Here is a 21,280-nt window from a genome sequence, read left to right as displayed (position 1 = left end):
TATTTGAAAAAAGCTGATATTTCGACGGGAGAAATTGATTATGAAAATTTTTTCGATACTTTATCAAAATATTTCAAATCAAATAAATTACAGTGTATTTGAGACATAGAGAGGTGTTTTCACAAAAGTTTGTGAAAAAAAAGTTTCTCGTAAAAGATAACAACAAAAAAACAAAAACTCGATTGTTACAACATAAAGTTTGAGGTTATGTGAATGAAGTGTGAATACGAAATTCCCATGTTTTGCAATCGGAATTAAAAAAAAATTCGACATTTGGTTGAAACACATTTCAAAGAATATTTTGAAGAAATAAATCCATATCCAAGTATATAAATATAAGTTTTTATTTGTCTCAAAACTTGTGTAACAACCCTCGTATATGTAACTATTTTATTAAAAATAAACTTGTTGCGTTTTAATTTTATGATACCACTTTTGTAAATCATCATTCCAAGTAATTAACGAACTTTTATTTTTTTTAAATGGATGATTGATATAACTACGCCATATGGTAAAGTTTCGTGTCAATCATGATTGTTATGACTGATATAAAAGATGATTAAGTAAAAAGAACTACTGACTTTTATGGTATATGGGTTAAATTTAAAAAAAATTAGTACTGAATCGATTTTTGGTAAGTACAACTTTCGTTTTATCTCAATAGACATTCTTAATTTATGATCTTGTCAATAATAATTTACGTAATCTTTTTTATTATTGTTAATAAAAATTTTCACTTAAAATTTAGTCGTTGTATTCAATCTCAAGGTCAAACTTCGATATTCGACCCCTATTAGGGCTCATCACGCGAAAGAGGCAGGTATGTTATTGGTGGGCAGCCCCATCGTGAGATGGCAGGTATAAGCGCCATGCCGAGGTGTTACATTAATTATAAAAACTGACGGGTTATGGCTCCAAACAAGATTTTGATTTTTTTTTACATATATATACACCTACTTTGTATTTTAGTTACTTTTAACTCTTAATTTTTTTTATTTTTATACGTCGGTATAAGTAATTTACGTCTAGGTCAACTTGAACATTAATCATATTTTCTTCTTTCTTATTACCCATAAAAATTCAGTTTTTACAAAGAAAATTTGACAGTAGTCAAAGTGAACGATATAGAAAAATAACATTTCGATAACATTCTGGTTGTTTTTGAATTCTTAAGCACATAAACACCATCTGGGATAGAGATTCCTTACATATTGATATAACCTTACTTTTTATGTTATTCATCATTCTTATTCGTTATATGATATGTTTAATGGATTATTTTAGATAAATACATAAAATTCAATTAGTTATATTAATTCTTAAGTATAATAATTAGCAGTCTTTTATAAATATTTTGAATTTTCACGAGAACTGTATATAAAATATATTTCAGATGTTATAATAATACGATTAGGTATGGAAAATCCCTTATAAATAGTACCAATCGATATAATTAAAAGAAAAAACATAAACATTCCTCCTATCAGAGCTGTCAAGTCACATATGAAAGCATTGGGTAATATATTTAACAAAATATTTACTTACATGTTTGAATAATGTTAGTCGCCGATGGAAAATGTATGAAGGATGCACTTTTCACTGCCAGTTCACGCGAATTCACCATTTTAAACACCGAATTTACGTGAAAATTTCATTGGAAATTAACACAAATTGCACTTCACCGTCTGTCAAAAATACCTAAACTGTACTACATAATATATAATCCTATGCCATCTTTCGTATAAAAAACAAACCGTACAGATTTCTGTAAAAAGGTCATCTGCTGGGAAATATAATATATACAATAATACAATCTAGAAAACTATATTAATATACAAAAAAATTATATTAATAATAATTTATATTTCGTCAACGGTTTTCAATAACTATTTTCCAAACATTCATGTTAGGACATTTCAGAAACTGATCAGATAATCGGAACGATATGCTAGATAGACCAGTGGGTGAAAGCGATCAGTTGACTGTTTTATTTGTCTATGATTTTTTGAACGTTGAAATCAATTTCATCCTCTTAAATGGCTCTCTACTATTAATTCTCTTGGTTATCAGTATTAAACTTTAATAAATCGTTGATAACTTTTCGTTATCAATTATTAAATAACATGGTAGAATCAACACGCTAAAAGAGTAATGGAAATTAAGATTTTCATGTTTTAAATTTTGCAATTTTCATCGAAAATTGAACGCTACGTTCGTAAATTGTTATCTTAATTTGGTTCTTTTTTAGGATCCACAGTCAGTTGACAAATGATCTACTTGATTAATTTCCGAAAGCATATTTTCCTTTTGAATCTGTCCGCATAAGTTGGACAAAAGAAAATAATTTTAGTTGGTAATTCTGGTTAATGAAAGGTGTGATTCATGATCAATTTATTGATTAATAGTTGATATTTATAATAATATCGATAATAGTGATGATTTATTTTATTTTTTTAAGTGATATTCTGAAAGAATAAAGAATAAATATTGTTGTCTTGTAATACTTTTATTCCTATATCTTTCTAAAGATTTGACACGTTCTACAAGATTACAAAATGGCTGTTCCAAACAATAACGAATTTTTCATGTACAATATTTTAATTGTTTTTGTGTGTAGTTTATTTTGAAAACATACATTTCCACATATTAATTTTTATTTTTGAGTTATCAATATAGTGAGATAATTTTTTAACAGTTCGTGAAGTGGGTAAAATTTCAGTTGTTACAAATACTTTTTATTGTTACACGTATAAAAAACTAATAATAACATTTTTAGTTATACATTTGTATAAATATTAAACATTTTAATAGGATTAAATAAGTGTTTTTATAATTGATGAAATTTTATAATAATTAGGACAGTATCGTACTAGCACATTCATATTTGGAAATATATCGAAAAATTGATATGCAGGTAAGATAATAATAATTGTAATCTTCTGAGGCGTAATTCCGTTTAATATAACAGTTTCTTTTACCGAAATCACAGTATAATACCTTTTTATTGAATTTAAAACAGGGTTTTAAGATTTAGAAATAAAATATGACAAAAAAACAAAATTTCGTTTGTTTAAATTAGTTTTATTGAGAAAAACCATATTTTTCATATTTGTTCAAATTGTAAAGAATCTAATAGAGATTTCTATAATCGACGAAATTTTATAATTAGGACAGCCCATTCGTATTTGAAAATAATATATACTATAAAAATTGAATTGCTGGTGAATTAACACTAATTGTAATCTTTTGTGGGGTAATTGCGTTCGATATAACAAATTTTTGTACTAAAATCACAGTTTAATAGCTTTTTTTTAATTTAAAACAGGGTTTTAGGATTTAAAAATAAAAGATACAAAAAAACAAAATTTCATTTAAATTAGTTTTATTGATAAAACAATCACATTTGCAGCGTCATATGTATACAGGAATGTATAAACGTAAAATTTAATTAGATTTGGTGTCAAACTGACTAGCAGGACGAAATTATCAACAAAAATTTTTTTTTACTGAGCTGGTCAGTCGTACACAAAGTCTTGGATCTCTGTTAAACGTAAATCATATTATTTACACGTTAAATACTATATGTGTTTACCTTAAAAATTATTTAAATATAGATTAACGACGTAAATATTTCCGGTTGTGATTATTCAAATCTAGGGGCTTTTGTGCCGTATTGTTGTTGATACAAGTAAATACAAAAGGTTTACAAGGCTCGTAAGCATTTTTGTATTCACAGATTAAAAATTTCATCAAATACAATACAAAATGAAATTTCATTTTAAACATTTCATTCAAATTTGACGAAATTGTTTAAAAATTTTCTTAAATTTAAAAGACTAGTAATTATACATATATAAATGTTTATATACACATATTCTGGGTTGAATTTAACGTTTTTGAAAACTTTTACATAATAAGTGCAAAAATAAATGAATTTCTTCAATTTTTAGACAGTTTTATATGTTTTAAAATTAAATTAAATTACAAAGTGACTTTATAATAGAAACGAGAAATTGTAAGGTTAAAGTCTTATATTTAGAGGTCTTTAAGAATTAAAGGAAATATTCTTGAATTTGAAGATATATTTGGAGTTTTGTGAAATTTTTTGCGAAAAATGAACTAAAATATAACAAAAAATCTTGGTACATCTCGTTTGGTTACAAATTATCAACATTAGATGGATGGGTAAAAGATATAATCAAGGGAAAATAAAAATTTGAGTCAAATTTGATGAAAAATTTTCATTTAATGGCTGGAATGGTCAAAAGAAGAATTTTTTAATCAAATTTCAAAAATTTAACTACATTTTCAATCACTACACACCTTTACGTCCTTTAGGCAAAAGATAGACAAAAGACAAAACATATTTGTACATTTTTTAGTTCATTTCATTCAGAAAAAATCAATTTTCTTTAATTTTTCGAACATAAGACACAACATTTGAAAATACCAGAGCTTTTTACAAAAATCTTCATTTAATGGCTGGAATAATAAAAAAAAGGAAATTTGAAGTTAATTTTGAAGAATTTCATCAGTTTATGAACATTTCCAACTAAGATCATGTATTTGAGGCCTTCATTTTGACCTTAGACCAAGTTCATGAGATACTTCGACATTTTTTAGTTGATTTTGTTAAATTTACTCAAAAATTACCTTTTGATGATTGAAATAGTAAAAAAAAAAGAAACTTTAAACCAAATTTTGAAGAATTTCATCAGATTAACAACATTTCCACCTAAAACCATCTATTTCAGTCCTTTATGTTGACCGTAGGCTAAATCTAAAAGATATTTCCATTTTTTAGTTCATTCCATTCAGAAAAAAGATATTTTTCAGCCTTTTGATGAACATATACCACAATATTACGAAATAGTACAAGTTTTAGCAAAAATTAAACCCAAATTTGACCAAAAATCTTGATTAAATGCCTGGAAGGGTCAGAAGAAGGAATTTCGAAAAATTTCACGTGTTCAACACCTTTTTCGTGTGATTTAAGCCCTTTAAGTTGACCGTAGAGTAAATTCATGAGATATTTGTCCATTTCATTCAGAAAAAACATTTTTCATCTTTTGATGAACATATAAACCACAATATTACGAAATAGCAGAAGTTTTAGCAAAAATTAAACCCAAATTAATTTAAAAATTGAGGAATTTCACCAATTTCACATAATTTCTGACTGACGCTGAAAGTTATGTCCTTTAAGCGAAAGATAGACAAATAATAAGACATATTTGTATATTCTTTCCAAAATAGGAAAGTTTCTGACAGAATTGAACTCAAATTTGAACAAAACAACCTAAAATTATCAATTTAACATCGTTTCCCACCAACATCATACATTAACCCCTTTTCCGCTGATAGATACACGCAAACTAACTGTTAATAGACATTTTTTAAACCCACAAATAAACAAAATAATAAACTTCCCTCTATTTTTTGATACAATTATAAAAAATATGAAAATTAAAAAAGAAAAATTTACTGAAAACCCAAAAAACACGATTAAATTGTCTTATAAATTAATTATATGGTTAATTTAGTGAAAATTACGACTTAATTTAATAAAATTTGCACTTACAATGTTCTAAGTTTGATTAAAACGTATTTTCATCTTCTTTTGATCCCTATATAAACCCCGAGACAAACAGCTATAATGAAGCAAACACAAACTGTATAAATCACAACTTTTTGTTGTAAAGATCTCATAATCATCGAATTCATCAATCTACCGGATCTATTTAGTTCCTCATCGGCTTCTCGTAGCTAAAAAACCCGTTAATTTCACATAAATTTCATTATAATAAATATTTTCTCACCCTTGTTCTACTTCTTTGTATAGTTTCCCTCTGTTCGCCTAAATTCTTCAATACTTCGTTGCCGATTTCTTGGGTTTCCACTACGACTCTATAACCTTCCTCGAGTTTCTTTCCGGTTCTTTCTATCCTTTCGGAATTGTCTAAAAGCCTCTGTTTTTGATCAGAAGATATTCTGATGTCGTTCAATTCTTCCGTACTGTCGTATAAAATTCCTTGTTTAACCGATCTTGATTTTATATAATCCAAAGTGAGTCTCTTCAATTCGGCTCTGTAACAATCCAATTTCGTTCTACATCTTTGTCTTTTCGATTGATCCACTTCTCTCGCTTCCAACTCCATTTGTTCCAGCTAAATAACGAATATTAATACCTAAGATTATAAATATTATAAAAATCTTACCAATTCTTGAGCTTCTTCGACATGTTTTTCAATATTTGAAATGAGCTGGCGACGATCTTCTATAGGAAAAAAAAGGTAGGTGGTTAACCTACATTTTAAATTAAAAAAAATAAACGTTCGCTTACTAGTAGCTGAGGCTGTTAGGAGTCCAATTTGGGCGGTAATGTCGGCTGTTAATACTGAATATTGCTGTTCGTAATTTTCAAAAAGTGAAACCATTGTGTGGTTTCGATTTTTATTTTTATCGTGTTTTCATTATTTTATTAAAGATGGCGCTATTTTATAGGTCATGTCATAACGTTTCACATATGTCAAATTATTGATATATTACTAAAATGTTTTTATTAAATATAATATATATTATAAACTTCTTAAAAATATAAAATTTAAATCCCATGTTGAAAATAAATAAATATAATTATAACATATTTTATAAATTAACAGTAACGTCTAGTCTTCTTCTCTTTTATCGATATTTATACTATCTGTCAGACTTAAAACGTCACCCATATTGTTATAGACGACTAAAATTTGTGTATAGAAAGTTGTTTTTATGATTTATCTTGAGTTTAGGTCTCTTGATAGAAAATTAGTTCAAAATTCAACTTTTTGTCCTTTTCAAGTCATTATTATATTACTTTTAACTGATTTTCTCTCGAAAAATCGCTATTAATCATTACGAAAAACATAACAAAAGGTCCAAGTAGTTAAAAGTTGAAGTGAATTAATTGTTTTTAATACTTTTATTAATAATAGTTTTAATATAAATATCACGAAATATTATGGAATGCGTAAAATTGTACTACGATTAAAATGTCAGTTGCCAAGGTGTCAATGAGGGTGTAGTCACATGAAGAAAATAAAAGTTTTAAAATACACCGAGCGTAATAAAAACAACTAATCAGTACACTTTTTTATACCAATATTTGGATCTACAATATAAATAATAATTGTTTTAATGTAGATTAATGCAGTATTTATTATTATTAAGTATGGTGTTATTAAAAATAGCGTTGATTGGTTGGATTTATTACGCTTATTTACTTCAAAATCGTTATGCGACCACACCTTAATATTTTCTTTAGTTAACCAATGAAAATAATAAGTCTGACAGTTTTCTGTCATTCCGACTTCAGTGTCATTTACTATAGACCATAGGGTAGGGAACTTGGTTATAAATTTTAACAACTTTGATTTCTTTTTTAACATTTCTTTACTAATAAAAAAAATCGAATTTAGTACATCTGTGCATAACAATGGTAAGATAACAAATATGTTTTTATACATCAAACGAAAAAAAATCAGTATTTCTTAATTACTTTTACGTATATCCTGATAAAACTTGTAGGATCCTCCGGATAACGGATCATTGTTTGCACTCGAACATTTAATGGACGAGTTTTTTAATCCACACACGAGCAATAGGAGAAAACATGATATAGAAATTCAATTGAATTACTTCAAATCACTGCCTCACCTATGGAGGTACTGCATTTATTTTATCACGAATACATCCAGTCAATACGTTAAAATGTTCGCCTTATCAACTTTAGAGGTTAGTACGATTCTTTTGTTTAAAAATTGTTTAAAAAGTGAAAATTTTATAGTCTGTGATAAACCAACAGTGGGATAACATCGATTGGTCTTCTAAAGAAGAAATAAAAAACGTATTGCAAAATTTTTTAGTAGAAAACGGACATTCTTCACCGCATTTTTTCAGGACTAAATATGCTAAATTGCTAGTGGATATAGCGAAACATGATTGGCCTCTTAGATATCCGAATTTTTTCGATAACGTATTAGAAGTGAGCCTGAAATTTATTTAATTGTATGGAATTTTAATTTCTGTTTGTTTTTTAGCTGTTGAAATCGGAAGCTAGTCAATTGATGGGGTTGATTCTACTGAAAACTTGTAGTGAGGAATTCATGGGAATTCAAGCGACATTTACCGATGGTACTAGGAAAGATGAAGTTACAAGACTGTTACAACAATACATTCCCATAGTTTTTCAGATGTTGACGAATATATTGGAAAATCTAGGTAAGTGCGAGAGTTATGTGGTTAAAAAATGACTTAATGTTATTGCATTTAAGTTTTTTATTTTCGAATTTAAGGCGATAAATTTATTTTATTGTTGATTTATGTTGATATGAAGTTATATAATTGAACTTTTGTTTTCAAAAACTAGTTCAAATATTGTTATTTTTTATAATTCCACAATCTTTTCATGTTTAATTAACATTTTGAAAATATTTAGGCTACTATTCAAAATATTTAATTAATATACAGGGTGTTTCACTTTTATTGTTGATTTATATGTACAAAAGTTATACACATGCGAATATACAGGGTGTTTTTGAATATTTTCCAGCTAATATTTGAAAGATTTAACAGATTTTGTCTTCTAATCAATTTTTCGTTTGTAAATCGGTGAATATACAGGGTGTTTCATTTTTATTGTTGATTTTTATTGATTAAAAGTGATAAACATGCAAATATACAGGGTTTTTTTAAATATTTTCCAGCCAATATTTTAAATATTCAACAGATTTTGTCTTCTAATAAATTTTACTTTGTAAATGGACGAATATACAGCGTGTTTTACTTTTATCGTTTTATTGTCTCTTCTAATAACGTTTTTATTGTAAACAGACGAATATACAGGGTGTTGCATCATTATTGTTGATTTATATTGGTAAAAAGTTATATACATGCGAATATACAGGGTGGTTTTGAATATTTTCGGGCTGTACTATAAATTAGGGAATATACTGGGTGTTTTCGAGTTTTAGAATATTCCCAAACTACTATGTGAAATATTAAATAGATTTTCTCTTCTAATAATATTTTCACTGTAAATCATTGAATATACAGGGTGTTTTCGAGTTTTCTTGGAACTATATTCGAAATATTCAATAGATTATGTCTTCTAATAATTTTTCTCTCGTAAATCGGCAAATATACCCAGAGAATGATTCTCGAAGTGTTAGATAAAAGAAAACGTGGCTTTTGGAGGAGGTTTCTGAATAGTTTTTGCCGGCATTTCAAGTTGTCAACATCGAGTTGATTTTTATTAAAACTGGCGGTGGAGCGCGGAGATTTTCAAGTACAATCACTATACATTGATAGTTTGAACAAAACGGCGCTACAGCTAATTCTGCTGGAAATTTAAAAATATTTTCGAGTAAAACATTCTGTAAATGATAGAATCCCAACAATATTAAATGAGATTATTTTTTATTAAACCACCTCAAGAGTAAATCATTTAAAAACCATAAAAGTATGTAGCTAACCTTAAAATTGATCGTATTCCGTATCCTTTTGATGTTTGAAGTGAAATTCAATTTTCACCCTGTATAATCGATATTTATATTGTTGATTTTCGAAAAATTTTATGACGTTTTTGGGATTCGATGTGAAAATATATTGTCGGTAGGGTCGAAACCGCGACACACTTCCACTGCCACCCCGCCGCCTTCGCCCGCGCATCCTTCGTCGTCCCCGACGTTATCTCAACATTTGGTGACATCGGCCTTCAGACCCGATACGAAAATGTTGACCAAACAAGCCCTAGAAACAGTACAACACTTATTTACTTGGGCCCCCATTCAGAGGATTCCTTCGCAAATTATATCCGCCATTTTTAGTTTTACTAACGTTTCCTCGTATTCACAGGTAATAGACGAAGTAATTAACCTATTTTTCCAAATTTTTGAGTTGTTTTTTTTGATAGGACGACGATGATATGTGCGTTCTTGCCTTGTCGACGATTAACGAACTTCTTTATAGAAAATGCACACCGCCCCATACCCAACCCTTTTATTTTCAACTTTATCATCAAATCGAAGATTTGTTGAAAGATATCACGAGTTCGTCCAATAGAATAGATTCACTTGATCCCATGTACGTATTTTTTTTAGAATATTTCACGGTTTTTATATTGTTATTATTGATTTAATAATTTTCGATATTTTTATAATATTTAACTTACTTCTTTTACAGCAAATCGATTTAAAATCTCCTTATTAGTATCGTGTTATCATAAAAAATTATTTCTTACAACAATTTAAGGTTACACCACATTCTTTTTCAAAATTTCCTTGATATACACTCACTGTTTGATCTATTTTGGTATAATTCACAAACAATTATCAATTCATTCACATTATATTGTGAAAAAAAAATAGCTTTTATTACAATAACTAAGAAAAAAAAAACAAAAACACGAAAGAAATTATAAGATAACTCATAACACAATCAAATTATTGACATAAACAGTCACTTAAATTAACTTCCTCTAAACTAAAAAGGTTCCTGTCTTAGCTATTAAAGTTATTCAGCCAGCTTCGTTTCGATTTTGAAATAATATACTGAATCATAGATATCTATATATATATATATATATATATATATATATATATATATATATATATATATATATATATATATATATATATATATATAAATTTTATATTTATGAATTCAAATAAAAGTGAATTTTTAAGACAACAATTGAACTACATTAGTTATACATAACCTCAAATTAAGTGATTGTTCACATACCTTTGACACGTAGTTGGTTAGATAATTCTTTTTTTCCTTGTAACTTGTCTTTTGCCTACTAAACGACTCAGGCAAGTTGCTAATGTAGATTTCGTAATATTTTCCAATTATTATGACGTAATTACTGACGCAATGGAGTTTTTACTGTATATTTGATAAAATGAAATATATTAATGTCAAATTGATATTAATGAACGTAACCTACACCCTTTTACTGTCTTCTCTATGTATATTGTATATGAATTATCTATGTTCCGGAGTTTTGTACTTGTTTCCTTCTTCTTTTTTATAATACTCGATCGTATTTCAATTCTTCTTTTTTATAAAAATTCTCGTTGACAGATGTCTATCTAAATGTCAATTTATCGTAATTTCTGATTACGGGGGCTATTCAGAAAGTAGGGAATATTTGACGACGACGAATTACGCGTTACGAGTGGTTCAAATAGATATTTTTAGATTTTGATAATATTTTTTATTGAATTTACTTTTTTTTAATTCCAATTTTTCGTATACCCCTCGTATGCCTATCGAACAGCAAATTTACTGCTATGTTGCCAAAGTCAACTTTAATTCTTTTCAATGTAAAAATAATGTTTGTAAATTCGTAATTAGTTATCTAATCAATAATTTATTATAAAAATAATCATTGTAATTAATTAGATTCAGTATGAATGTCTGAATTTGCGAAATATTAAGTAAGTAATACGATTTTCTCAAATATTTTCCAGTTTCACAGTAATAAATAACTACATAGGTAAAGGACAAGATATAGAAAAAAGAAGAATGTTTTATGTCAATAATTATTAACAAAATTTGCGCTTTGTCAAAATAAGTTTTGTTATATAAAAGTCGTAAAATGGGTATTTCGGTTTATAAATATTATAATACAATTAAACTTTCCATCATTGTTATAAAAAGTGCAAAAATAAGAGAAAAAGTGTTTGTTATGAGACGTTTTTAAATATTCACAATCTGAAGTCGTTTTTTAAGTAAGTTTTGATATACAAATACTAATTAAACTTATCCTACAAACATTATTATTATAATTACCTGTTAGGGATTCGAATTTAATAAAATAGGAGCGTAAATATAAAAATAGAAATGTAAAAAACAATTAAAATTAATGAATACATAACCTAACTTTTACTTTCGTTAATTCGTATTTTAATAGAGTGTTTATGTGATATTTTGTAGTTTCATGGAAAAACTGTCGGAATTGTTGGTATTACTTATCGAACATCACCTTTGGAAACTAGAATCCGAACCGGGTTTCACTGCATTGGGGTTTTTATCACCCTTATTTCAACTCACCATGCAATTACCAACAGTTCGATGCTATTTATGCTGTACGACAGTTTGGGTTAGTTTCGTCAAACAACTAAAACCGGAAAACGCGAAAAAGTGAGTTTAACGAAAATTTCAACCGGAAACGAAATTTTTATCGAAATATTCAATTTTGAAGGTACTCGGATGTGTTTGTAACTTTGGTAACAGCTCTGTTGAAAAAAATCCAATTCACTTGTAACTTTTCTCAACTCAATTGTATCAACGAAGTGGATTTAGACGAGGATGTGAGTAAATTTCATTGAAAATTTTTTTTTTTCTTCAACTAATTTTGTTTAGAACGAGACTGAATGGCAGATATTTTTGAAAACAACTATAGAAGTCATTGCCGTTATCGCCGAATACGCCCAGGACGAAACTTTTGGATTAGTGGTGAGTTTCTCTAGGATTCTAACCTCGTTTTAGTGTTAATTCAGTGTCTCAACGTCGTGATTTAATTGATTTTGTAGCTTTCGCCTTGGATAGTTTCTTTCGATATGTTCCGAAGTTTAGATGCGTCTCTGGGTTATCAAAATCATTGTTTGAAATTGGAATTATCGGAAAGCAGAAGACTTTGTTATGTTTTTAAAGATTTTTCTTCACTCACCCAAATGCTTACCAGGTGAGTAAGACAAATTAATTCAATTCGCTTAGGTACTGATGAGGATATGAATTTTTTTAAAATAATTTCTAGGTTTTACATTTTTTTCATTTAACCTTTTAATTGTTAAAAGAATGATTTATTAGGAAATTTTTTGGAAAATTTGTTGTTCCGACTATTTTAAAACTCAATTTGTGTGTAAAAATACAAAAAATTGCAACTAGATTTAACAATTATAATTATTTGAATGACGTTTATGAATTTTGATCAATAAAACTTAAAATGTCTCCAAAAAGAGCTCTAAAGATGTTGGAAATTGATGAAAAAGTTGATTTATTGGATTGTTATGGTAGAGAAATGGTTTTTTCCTTCAAAATTTGGTCTTTTTCATTAATCCAAGAAAATTTTATGTTGTTAAACTCAAAAAAAAGATAGCAACTAGATTTTGAGATCAAGTCATGTCAAAAACAGGTTTTTAATGACAATTTCCTTTAAAATTTGACCTTTTTAAGCTCAATTTGTGTCTCGAAATACAATAAATAGTAACTAGATTATTTGAGATTACGTCAATTATAATCATTTGAATGATATTTAGTGTTTCAAATTATGGATTTTGATCAACAACAGAATTTCGTGAAAAACTCAAGTTATTCACTTCAAACTCTCGTAAAAAAGTTTTTAATATGAAATTTATTTAAAATTTTGTTCAATTTAAGTCACAAATTCAAAGAAAAAACATCCAAATTTGGTATTAATTCAATTATAATTTGTTGATTGACTTTTATAGCGTTTTTTATTATGGAGTTTGATCAATAGTGTTTGAGACCATACGTTTCATCACTTTTAACTCTAAAAAGAGCTCTAATGATGGTGAAGTTTGATAAAAAATTTGATTTTTTGGCTTGTTATGGTGATTAAACGTCAAAAATAAGTTTTTAATGCAAATTTCCTTTAAAATTTGGCCATTTTAAACTCAATTTGTGTCTCAAATACAAAAAATAACGACTAGATTTGACAATTATAATTATTTGAATGACGTTTATAGTGTTTTTGATTATGGATTTAGATCAACGAGTTTTAACTCTAAAAATAGCTCTAAAGATGGTGGAAATCAATGAACAACTTGATTTATCAGTTTGTTTTGATAAAAAAATGTCAAAAATAGGTTTTTATACACAAAAAACAGCAACTAGATTTGAAATTACGTCAATTATAATCATTTGAATGATTTTTATAGTGTTTTTGATTATGGATTGTAATCAACGGCAAATATTCATGAAAAACTCGAGTTTTCCGCTTCTAAAAAGATTTTTAATCCGAAATTTCGTCTTTTCAGCTATTTTTAACACAATTTGTGTCAAATGAAAAAAAACCGACTATAATAATTAGAATCTAATTAATAGTCTTTTTGATTATGGATTTTGATCAACTGAACTTAAATTCGGTAGTTTTATCAGTTTTAACTCTAAAAGGAGCTCTTAAGATGGTGGAAATTGATGACAACTCGATTTATCGTCTTGTAGTGGTAGAGAAATTTCAAAAATAGGTTTTTGGTTCCAGTTTCATTCGAAATTTGGACTTTTTCGCCATTTTAAGCTCAACTAGATGACATTTAAAGTATTTTCGATTATGGATTTTGATCAAAGGCAAATATTCATAAAAAACTCAATTTATTCTCTTTTAAAAGTCGGAAAAAGGTTTTTAATCTGAACTTTATTCAGAATTTCATTTTTTTAACCATTTTAATCTAATTTGTGTCTCACATTCAAATAAAAAACATCTAAATTTGGTATTAAGTCTAGTATAATCATTAAAATTTAATCAAGTCTTTTTGATTACGGATTTTGATTAATGAGACTTAAAATCACACATTTTAGCAGTTTGAATTATAAAAAGACAGTGAAAATTGATGAAAAACCTGATGTTTCAGCTTGTTATGTCATTTAATCATCAATAAAATGTTTTTAATTGAAATTTCATTTAAAATTTGGTCTTTTTGGTCATTTTACACTCGATTTATGTCTTAAATGCAAAAAAGTTACTATATCACCTGTTGAGAATCATAGTGGCGAAACTAACTACTACTAAATCTACTAAATCGATTTTCGAGTTAAGACATCCAAACAACACTAGGATGACCTATGTTTTATGTGCAGAAGTTATTTCAAAGCTTTGCCTGTAGAGAGCGTTATTCGCCATGAGAGAGGGGAGCAAAAGAGCCGCACGTTTAGGGTGGGAACGGCGCATGATTTATTTTAAACTATTACCCTTGTTATGTCTAAGAAAGAGGCTAAAATTTGAAGGAAAAAAGCAAAAAAAAATTATAAAGGAAGCTGTTGCCCTGTTGATTTAGTTTGAAGTTTTGTAAAAATTTGGAATGCTGTTTTCTCCAGTATGATGTTTTTGGGCTTACGCCACTATGGTTCTCAGCAGGCGATATTTGAGGTTGAGTTTACTATAATCATTAGAATGTAATTAATATTCTTGTTTATTATGAATTTTTGATCAGTTGCATTTGAAATCACACAGGTCAGTTTCAATTAGAATTTTATTCAAACTTTGGTTGATTTTGGCCATTTTAAGCTTGAATCTAGCTATTAGATTTTAAATTACATAAATTATAATCACTTAAAATCAAATTATGGTCTTTTTAATCATAAATTTTGATTAATTCGTATTTTATTCAAAATTTGGTCATTTTTGCCATATTTATAACTTGGAATGTGATCAACGGGACTTAAAATCACACTTTTCATAAGTTTTCACTCTAAAAAGAGCTCAGATGATTAAATTGTTGAAAAACTAGTTTCAGTTTTATAAAAACCTGGAACTTCAAAAATATGTTTTTAATCGGAATTTGAATAAAAATTTTGTGGTTTTAACAATTTCTAACTTAAATGTAATTATCATTTGACTTTAATCTTTTTGATTATGGATATTGATCAAAAATACTTAAGATCACAAGTTTCGTCAGTTTTAACACTATAAAAAGCTCCAATGGTGCTAAAAGCTACACACATTGAATTTCGAGAAAATTCACTTTCTAATTGTAGTTAATCAACACAAAGATTGTTTTATATTAAAATTTAATTGAAATTTCGTTTATTTGATAAGTTTCACATATGAATATCGTAAATTTCGTTATCATACTTAGTTAGAATATTACGAATACGAAATTTTAAAAATTGAAATTGAAATAAGGTAAACTACAGTAATTTGATCAAATTTATAGTATTCTTTTCACGGTAAATGTAAAATATAATTTCAAATCACATATTTCATCACTATATTTCTATAAAACATCAAATTCATTCCATAATTCAATCTAAAAGCAGTTTTTTGAACAATTCTTTGAACTCACAATTACATCCCCACCTTCTGCTTTTCTCGTAATTTTTTGTCGATTATGCAGTTTTCTATTTACCACTTTCACTTATTCTCGATTATTTTCCAATTTTTCACTTTTTCACTTTCTTTTTTCAATCGTTTCACGTATTTTTTCCATTACAGATTTTCACTTATTCACTTAATACTCCATTTGCAATTATGAGATCTGTCAATTTCTCTCTTCTTTTTTTTCAATTAACGTTCTGTTGCATGTTGGATATTTGAATATTTTGGAAACGGAAATTTTTCGATTTCGTCCTGAATATTGTTGTAAATATAATTTTCATTGTAATTTTTTCAAACTACAATTATCCTATAATATAAACGACACGTGTAGGTACATCCATTCGTTTAACTTATTCTCTATTCGATTCGACTACATATCGAGTATGTTCAGATCCGGCATGACCATCTGCGTACTTGTAATTAAATTTTAAATAATACTTAATTTTTAGAATTTAATAAATTATATATATGTCCGTTTATTTTGGTAAATTTTGTATTTATATCGATATTCGAAAAAAAATTTTTTTTCCCGAAAAATTTTTAGGTTATCATCAATTTACGTAGATCAAAATGGTAACGAAGCTGTTATAACGGTAATGAATAGCGTATTGGAAAAAATATTAGAAAGTGCCTCTTTAGCTAATAAACCGAAATTTAACGAACTAATATTAAGAGAAAACGATTCAAAATTATCAACAAATTTTATTGAACTGTAAGTAACGAATCCTAATCGATTCGTAATTTCAGTTTCAACTTTTTTTTTTTTTTTTTTGGTAAATTTTTAGAAACAGTCAACTTTTATCGGCTATAAAAACATTATTAACACATTTTACGCATAAAAATTTAAATAACCACATCGTGAAGACGGTCCTGGACATCACGCTACCCGTATTGAGAGACATCGGCAACACCGCTGACGGTAAAGTCCGCCATTCCGCCGCTCTTCTTCTACTCACCTTAACCGATCTAATGTTCCCGCCGAATTTGATAATAATACCGGGGGTAGTTCAATTCATACACGCCGCGCCAAATCTGAAATTTTTCGATAAACAGACAAACTGTATAGTGAACAACGCCGTCAGTAATATGTTGTTGAAACCTTGGGGGGAACTGAACCAAGAAGATTCGACTCAGAGGAATCATTTCGTGGGAGCCTTCTTCGAACACCTAACCAAAGATTTCAGGTAAATTGTCGGTTCAAACGTCGATTTTCTCGTTTTCGAAATTGTTTTTTTTTTTAATTCGTTTGTTATTCAGAGAACTCGCTTCGGACGCTAGAGAGGATCGTATACAGGGTGTCGTCGAAAGCGTGTTACCCAGTTTATCTGTGATAATACAAAGTTGTAGACATTTTCCTATATCGTCTAAAAAACTTGTAACGATTGCCTTAAAACCAACCATACAACACGGATTGTTCATGTTCCCGTCGTTAGTTAGGTGCAAGGAAATCAGTAATCACGTGTTGACTTTTTTCCTCGACGTGATGGGTGTGTTGCAGCAACAATTGGGAGTCGACGAAATCAAAAGTGCCGTACAGGTTTTTATGCAGGTTAGTGCGAAATTCATATACATATACACGTCATATTATCAATTTATTCTATTTATTATTCATTTTTATTTCAATTTATTTAATTATTTATATTCATTTTAATATTTATTTATTTTTTTCACTTTTTTCCAACATTTAATTTTATTCTTTCATTTATTTTTTTTCCAATTTATTCAATTTTATTTCAATTTATCCAATTGTTTATATTTAATAGGATTTATTTTAATTTTTATTTTTTTATTTTCCATTTTATTCCTTCATTTATTTTTTTTCCAATTTATTCATTTTTATTTCAATTTATCCAATTGTTTATATTTAATAGGATTTATTTTAATTTTTATTTTTTTTATTTTCCATTTTATCCATTCATTTATTTTTTTTTCCAATTTATTCAATTTTATTTCAATTTATCCAATTGTTTATATTTAATAGGATTTATTTTAATTTTTATTTTTTTATTTTCCATTTTATTCCTTCATTTATTTTTTTTTCCAATTTATTCAATTTTATTTCAATTTATCCAATTGTTTATATTTAATAGGATTTATTTTAATTTTAATTTTTTTTATTTTCCATTTTATCCATTCATTTATTTTTTTTCCAATTTATTTCATTTTATTTTAATTTATCCAATTGTTTATATTTAATAGGATTTATTTTAATTTTTATTTTTTTATTTTCCATTTTATTCCTTCATTTATTTTTTTTTCCAATTTATTCAATTTTATTTCAATTTATCCAATTGTTTATATTTAATAGGATTTATTTTAATTTTAATTTTTTTTATTTTCCATTTTATCCATTCATTTATTTGTTTTCCAATTTATTTAATTTTATTTTAATTTATTAAATTTATATTTGATGGAATGTATTTTAATGTTTATTATATATTTTTTTCATTTTATTCCTCCATTTAATTGAATTTATCAATTTTTTTTACTTTATTCTTTCGTTTATTTTTTTCTCGAATTTATTTCATTTTATTTTAATTTATCCAATTATTTATATTTGATTGAATTTTTTCATTATTCATTTATTATTTTCTTCATTTTATTCCTTCATTTATTTTTTTTTCCAATTTATTAAATTTTATTTCAATTTATCCAATTGTTTATATTTAATAGGATTTATTTTAATTTTTATTTTTCTTATTTTCCATTTTATTCCTTCATTTATTTTTTTTCCAATTTATTTCATTTTATTTTAATTTATTAAATTATTTATATTTTATGGAATGTATTTTAATGTTTATTATATATTTTGTTCATTTTATTCCTCCATTTATTTTAATTTATTCAATTATATCTAATTGAATTTTTTTTAATATTTATTTATTCTTTTTCCAATTTATATCATTTTATTTCTCTGTTTTCAATTGTTTATATTTAATAGGATTTATTTTAATTTTTATTTTTTTTCCAATTTATTTCATTTTATTTCAATGTATTCAATTATTTATATTTAATTGAATTTTTTTTAATATTTATTTTTTTTCCAATTTATTTCATTTTATTTCAATGTTTTCAATTGTATATATTTAATAGGATTTATTTTAATTTTTATTTTTTTTTCCAATTTATTTCATTTTATTTCAATTTATTCAATTATTTATATTTAATTGTTTTTTTTTAATATTTATTCTTTTTCCAATTTATATCATTTTATTTCAATGTTTTCAATTGTTTATATTTAATAGGATTTATTTTAATTTTTACTTTTTTTCCAATTTATTTCATTTTATTTCAATTTATTCAATTATTTATATTTAATTGAATTTTTTTTAATATTCATTTTTTTCCAATTTATATCATTTTATTTCAATGTTTTCAATTGTATATATTTAATAGGATTTATTTTAATTTTTATTTTTTTTCCAATTTATTTCATTTTATTTCAATTTATTCAATTATTTATATTTAATTAATTTTTTTTTAATATTTATTCTTTTTCCAATTTATATCATTTTATTTCAATGTTTTCAATTGTTTATATTTAATAGGATTTATTTTAATTTTTATTTTTTTTTCCATTTTATTTAAACTTATTGAATTATTTATATTGGAAGAAATTTATTTTAATGTTTATTATATATTTTTTTCATTTTATTCTTTCATTTATTTTTTTCTAATTTATTCAATTATTTATATTTGATTGAATTTTTCTAATATTTATTCTTATTTATCTTATTTTGACCTTATTTACATTAAATTTATTCTATTCTCATGACATTGACATATGATTATTTATTTCAGCGACATTATTGTTCATTTTATTTATTTGATATTAACATTGAATTTATTTTATTTCGTCGTCGTGAACGTTAAATTTATTTTATTGTGAATTGATTTTTAGGCGACTATGAACGAAAGACAAGCCAGTTCGTTGTGCGGCTTGGACAAACTCCTGCAAATATTACAATTAGTAGTAGAAGCCCCCGGTAGTAATCACAAAATTTTTCTACCGGGTATACTTCAATTATGTATGGAAACCATTTACCCTTCGGTCGTTTCCCACGGCGGCGACGTCTTCGTCGCCCTATTAACTTTATTGTACAGGTAACGTCCGACTTTATACTCACACCAAAAAAAAAATATTAAAACCTTTTTTTTCTTCTTCTTTTTCCTCAATTTAGTATTCTACTTCACCGTTGGCAGTATTTCTACGTATCGCAAGTGAGGTTAGGTTATTCGCCGGGTTGCAGCGATTCGGATCCTGGCGCCGAACGACCCCAACAACCCGAACAATTGTTGGCGGTGCTACAAGTTTTCGGTCAGGCGTTGTTGCAACATGACATTAACATTTTCCGTATAAGTTTGGCGGCGTTGGAGGATCTCAATTCGAAATGGAAATTGTACCATAAGGCGAGTGAATTATTAACTAATCTTCTTTTTTTTTATCGCGATAATATAAAAATTTCGATTTTCAGATGTTGTTTCGTTGCCGTCTTCTTTCCGAATTTCTTTCTGTCCTTTTGAATTGTCTGTTGGATAAATCTCAGAGTTCTCTGTCGGAGGATATACAAATGGCGGTTTACAATATGGCGGCCGTTAATTTCGACGAATTCTGTACTTTCCTCGGAAAATTCGTGGAGAGCGTTGATGGGGTGTCGCATCAACAACGGGAGGTTTTGTTGAGGAATTTTCAGCATAATCACGATACCGTAAGTTGGATTTTTCAAAAATTTTAAATTAACTAATTATCCGGAGATATTTGAGTTTCTAATTTTTTTTTGTAGGATATGCCGACATTTGTACATAATTTACAAAATTTTATAACCGAGGCTCGACATTATAGAATTTGTAATATTAGTCGTTGAGACTTACTTTTTATTTATTTATTTTTTTTTTTCAAATTTATTCAATTGTGATAGTTTAAAATAGTCGTTTCACTCCACTTATTTAATACGAACTCTTCGGGATATACCGCGATTAATTCTAAATTGAAAAAAGTTTTTTTTCGTCACTTCTTTGTATAGAGACTGTTTGTATATGTAATTTTGATACGAATGCTCAACTTACGAAAGTAATTTGTAATTTATTAAGTTAATAAATGAAATTTTTATAATTATTTCGTTTTTAATTATCCTTAATCACTTTTGTGTTAGATTGAAGGTAGTTATGAAAAAAACA

At 26.7% G+C, this 21,280-nt stretch overlaps 3 protein-coding genes across 6 annotated transcripts in view; 1 reads left to right on the top strand and 2 right to left on the bottom strand.

The window, feature by feature from the left end:
* The window catches only part of LOC130449389 (bone morphogenetic protein receptor type-1B), a 74,010-nt gene extending 72,279 nt beyond the window's left edge, over positions 1 to 1,731 (bottom strand). The window contains exon 1 of one of the 2 annotated variants that reach the window (XM_056787183.1): positions 1,546 to 1,731. In XM_056787183.1, coding sequence (XP_056643161.1) covers positions 1,546 to 1,624 — 79 coding nt within the window. In that variant the 5' untranslated portion in view covers positions 1,625 to 1,731. The remainder of the gene's footprint in view (positions 1 to 1,545) is intronic. The other variant, XM_056787185.1, reaches the window with a different exon arrangement.
* LOC130449388 (exportin-6-like) lies at positions 410 to 21,215 on the top strand. Of its 2 annotated transcripts, XM_056787181.1 has the most exons (18): positions 410 to 634; positions 2,249 to 2,914; positions 7,567 to 7,773; positions 7,826 to 8,023; positions 8,079 to 8,259; positions 9,656 to 9,894; positions 9,953 to 10,122; positions 11,980 to 12,186; positions 12,248 to 12,356; positions 12,409 to 12,501; positions 12,579 to 12,730; positions 16,647 to 16,814; positions 16,888 to 17,286; positions 17,360 to 17,651; positions 20,004 to 20,206; positions 20,284 to 20,512; positions 20,578 to 20,811; positions 20,887 to 21,215. In XM_056787181.1, exons 2-18 carry the CDS (start codon positions 2,909 to 2,911, stop codon positions 20,965 to 20,967), a joined length of 3,168 nt encoding a protein of 1,055 aa, XP_056643159.1. In that variant the 5' UTR covers positions 410 to 634; positions 2,249 to 2,908; the 3' UTR covers positions 20,968 to 21,215. The 2 variants fall into 2 exon arrangements, with proteins under 2 accessions (XP_056643159.1, XP_056643160.1); XM_056787182.1 differs by lacking the exons at positions 410 to 634; positions 2,249 to 2,914 and adding an exon at positions 7,336 to 7,477.
* On the bottom strand, positions 3,366 to 6,594 carry LOC130449391 (vesicle transport through interaction with t-SNAREs homolog 1A). 2 transcript variants are annotated; one of them, XM_056787190.1, is made up of 4 exons: positions 6,344 to 6,588; positions 6,219 to 6,277; positions 5,820 to 6,167; positions 3,366 to 5,766 (listed from the first exon to the last, which is right to left on the bottom strand). In XM_056787190.1, exons 1-4 carry the CDS (start codon positions 6,435 to 6,437, stop codon positions 5,611 to 5,613), a joined length of 657 nt encoding a protein of 218 aa, XP_056643168.1. In that variant the 5' UTR covers positions 6,438 to 6,588; the 3' UTR covers positions 3,366 to 5,610. The 2 variants fall into 2 exon arrangements, with proteins under 2 accessions (XP_056643168.1, XP_056643166.1); XM_056787188.1 differs by having other exon boundaries at positions 6,219 to 6,594.
* Positions 21,216 to 21,280: the final 65 nt, after the last annotated feature.

Source organism: Diorhabda sublineata, chromosome 10, assembly GCF_026230105.1.
Source record: "Diorhabda sublineata isolate icDioSubl1.1 chromosome 10, icDioSubl1.1, whole genome shotgun sequence".
Classification (NCBI taxonomy): Eukaryota; Metazoa; Arthropoda; class Insecta; order Coleoptera; family Chrysomelidae; genus Diorhabda; species Diorhabda sublineata.
The sequence above is the reverse complement of the archived record's forward strand: the minus strand, read 5'-3'. Positions and strand labels throughout refer to the sequence as shown.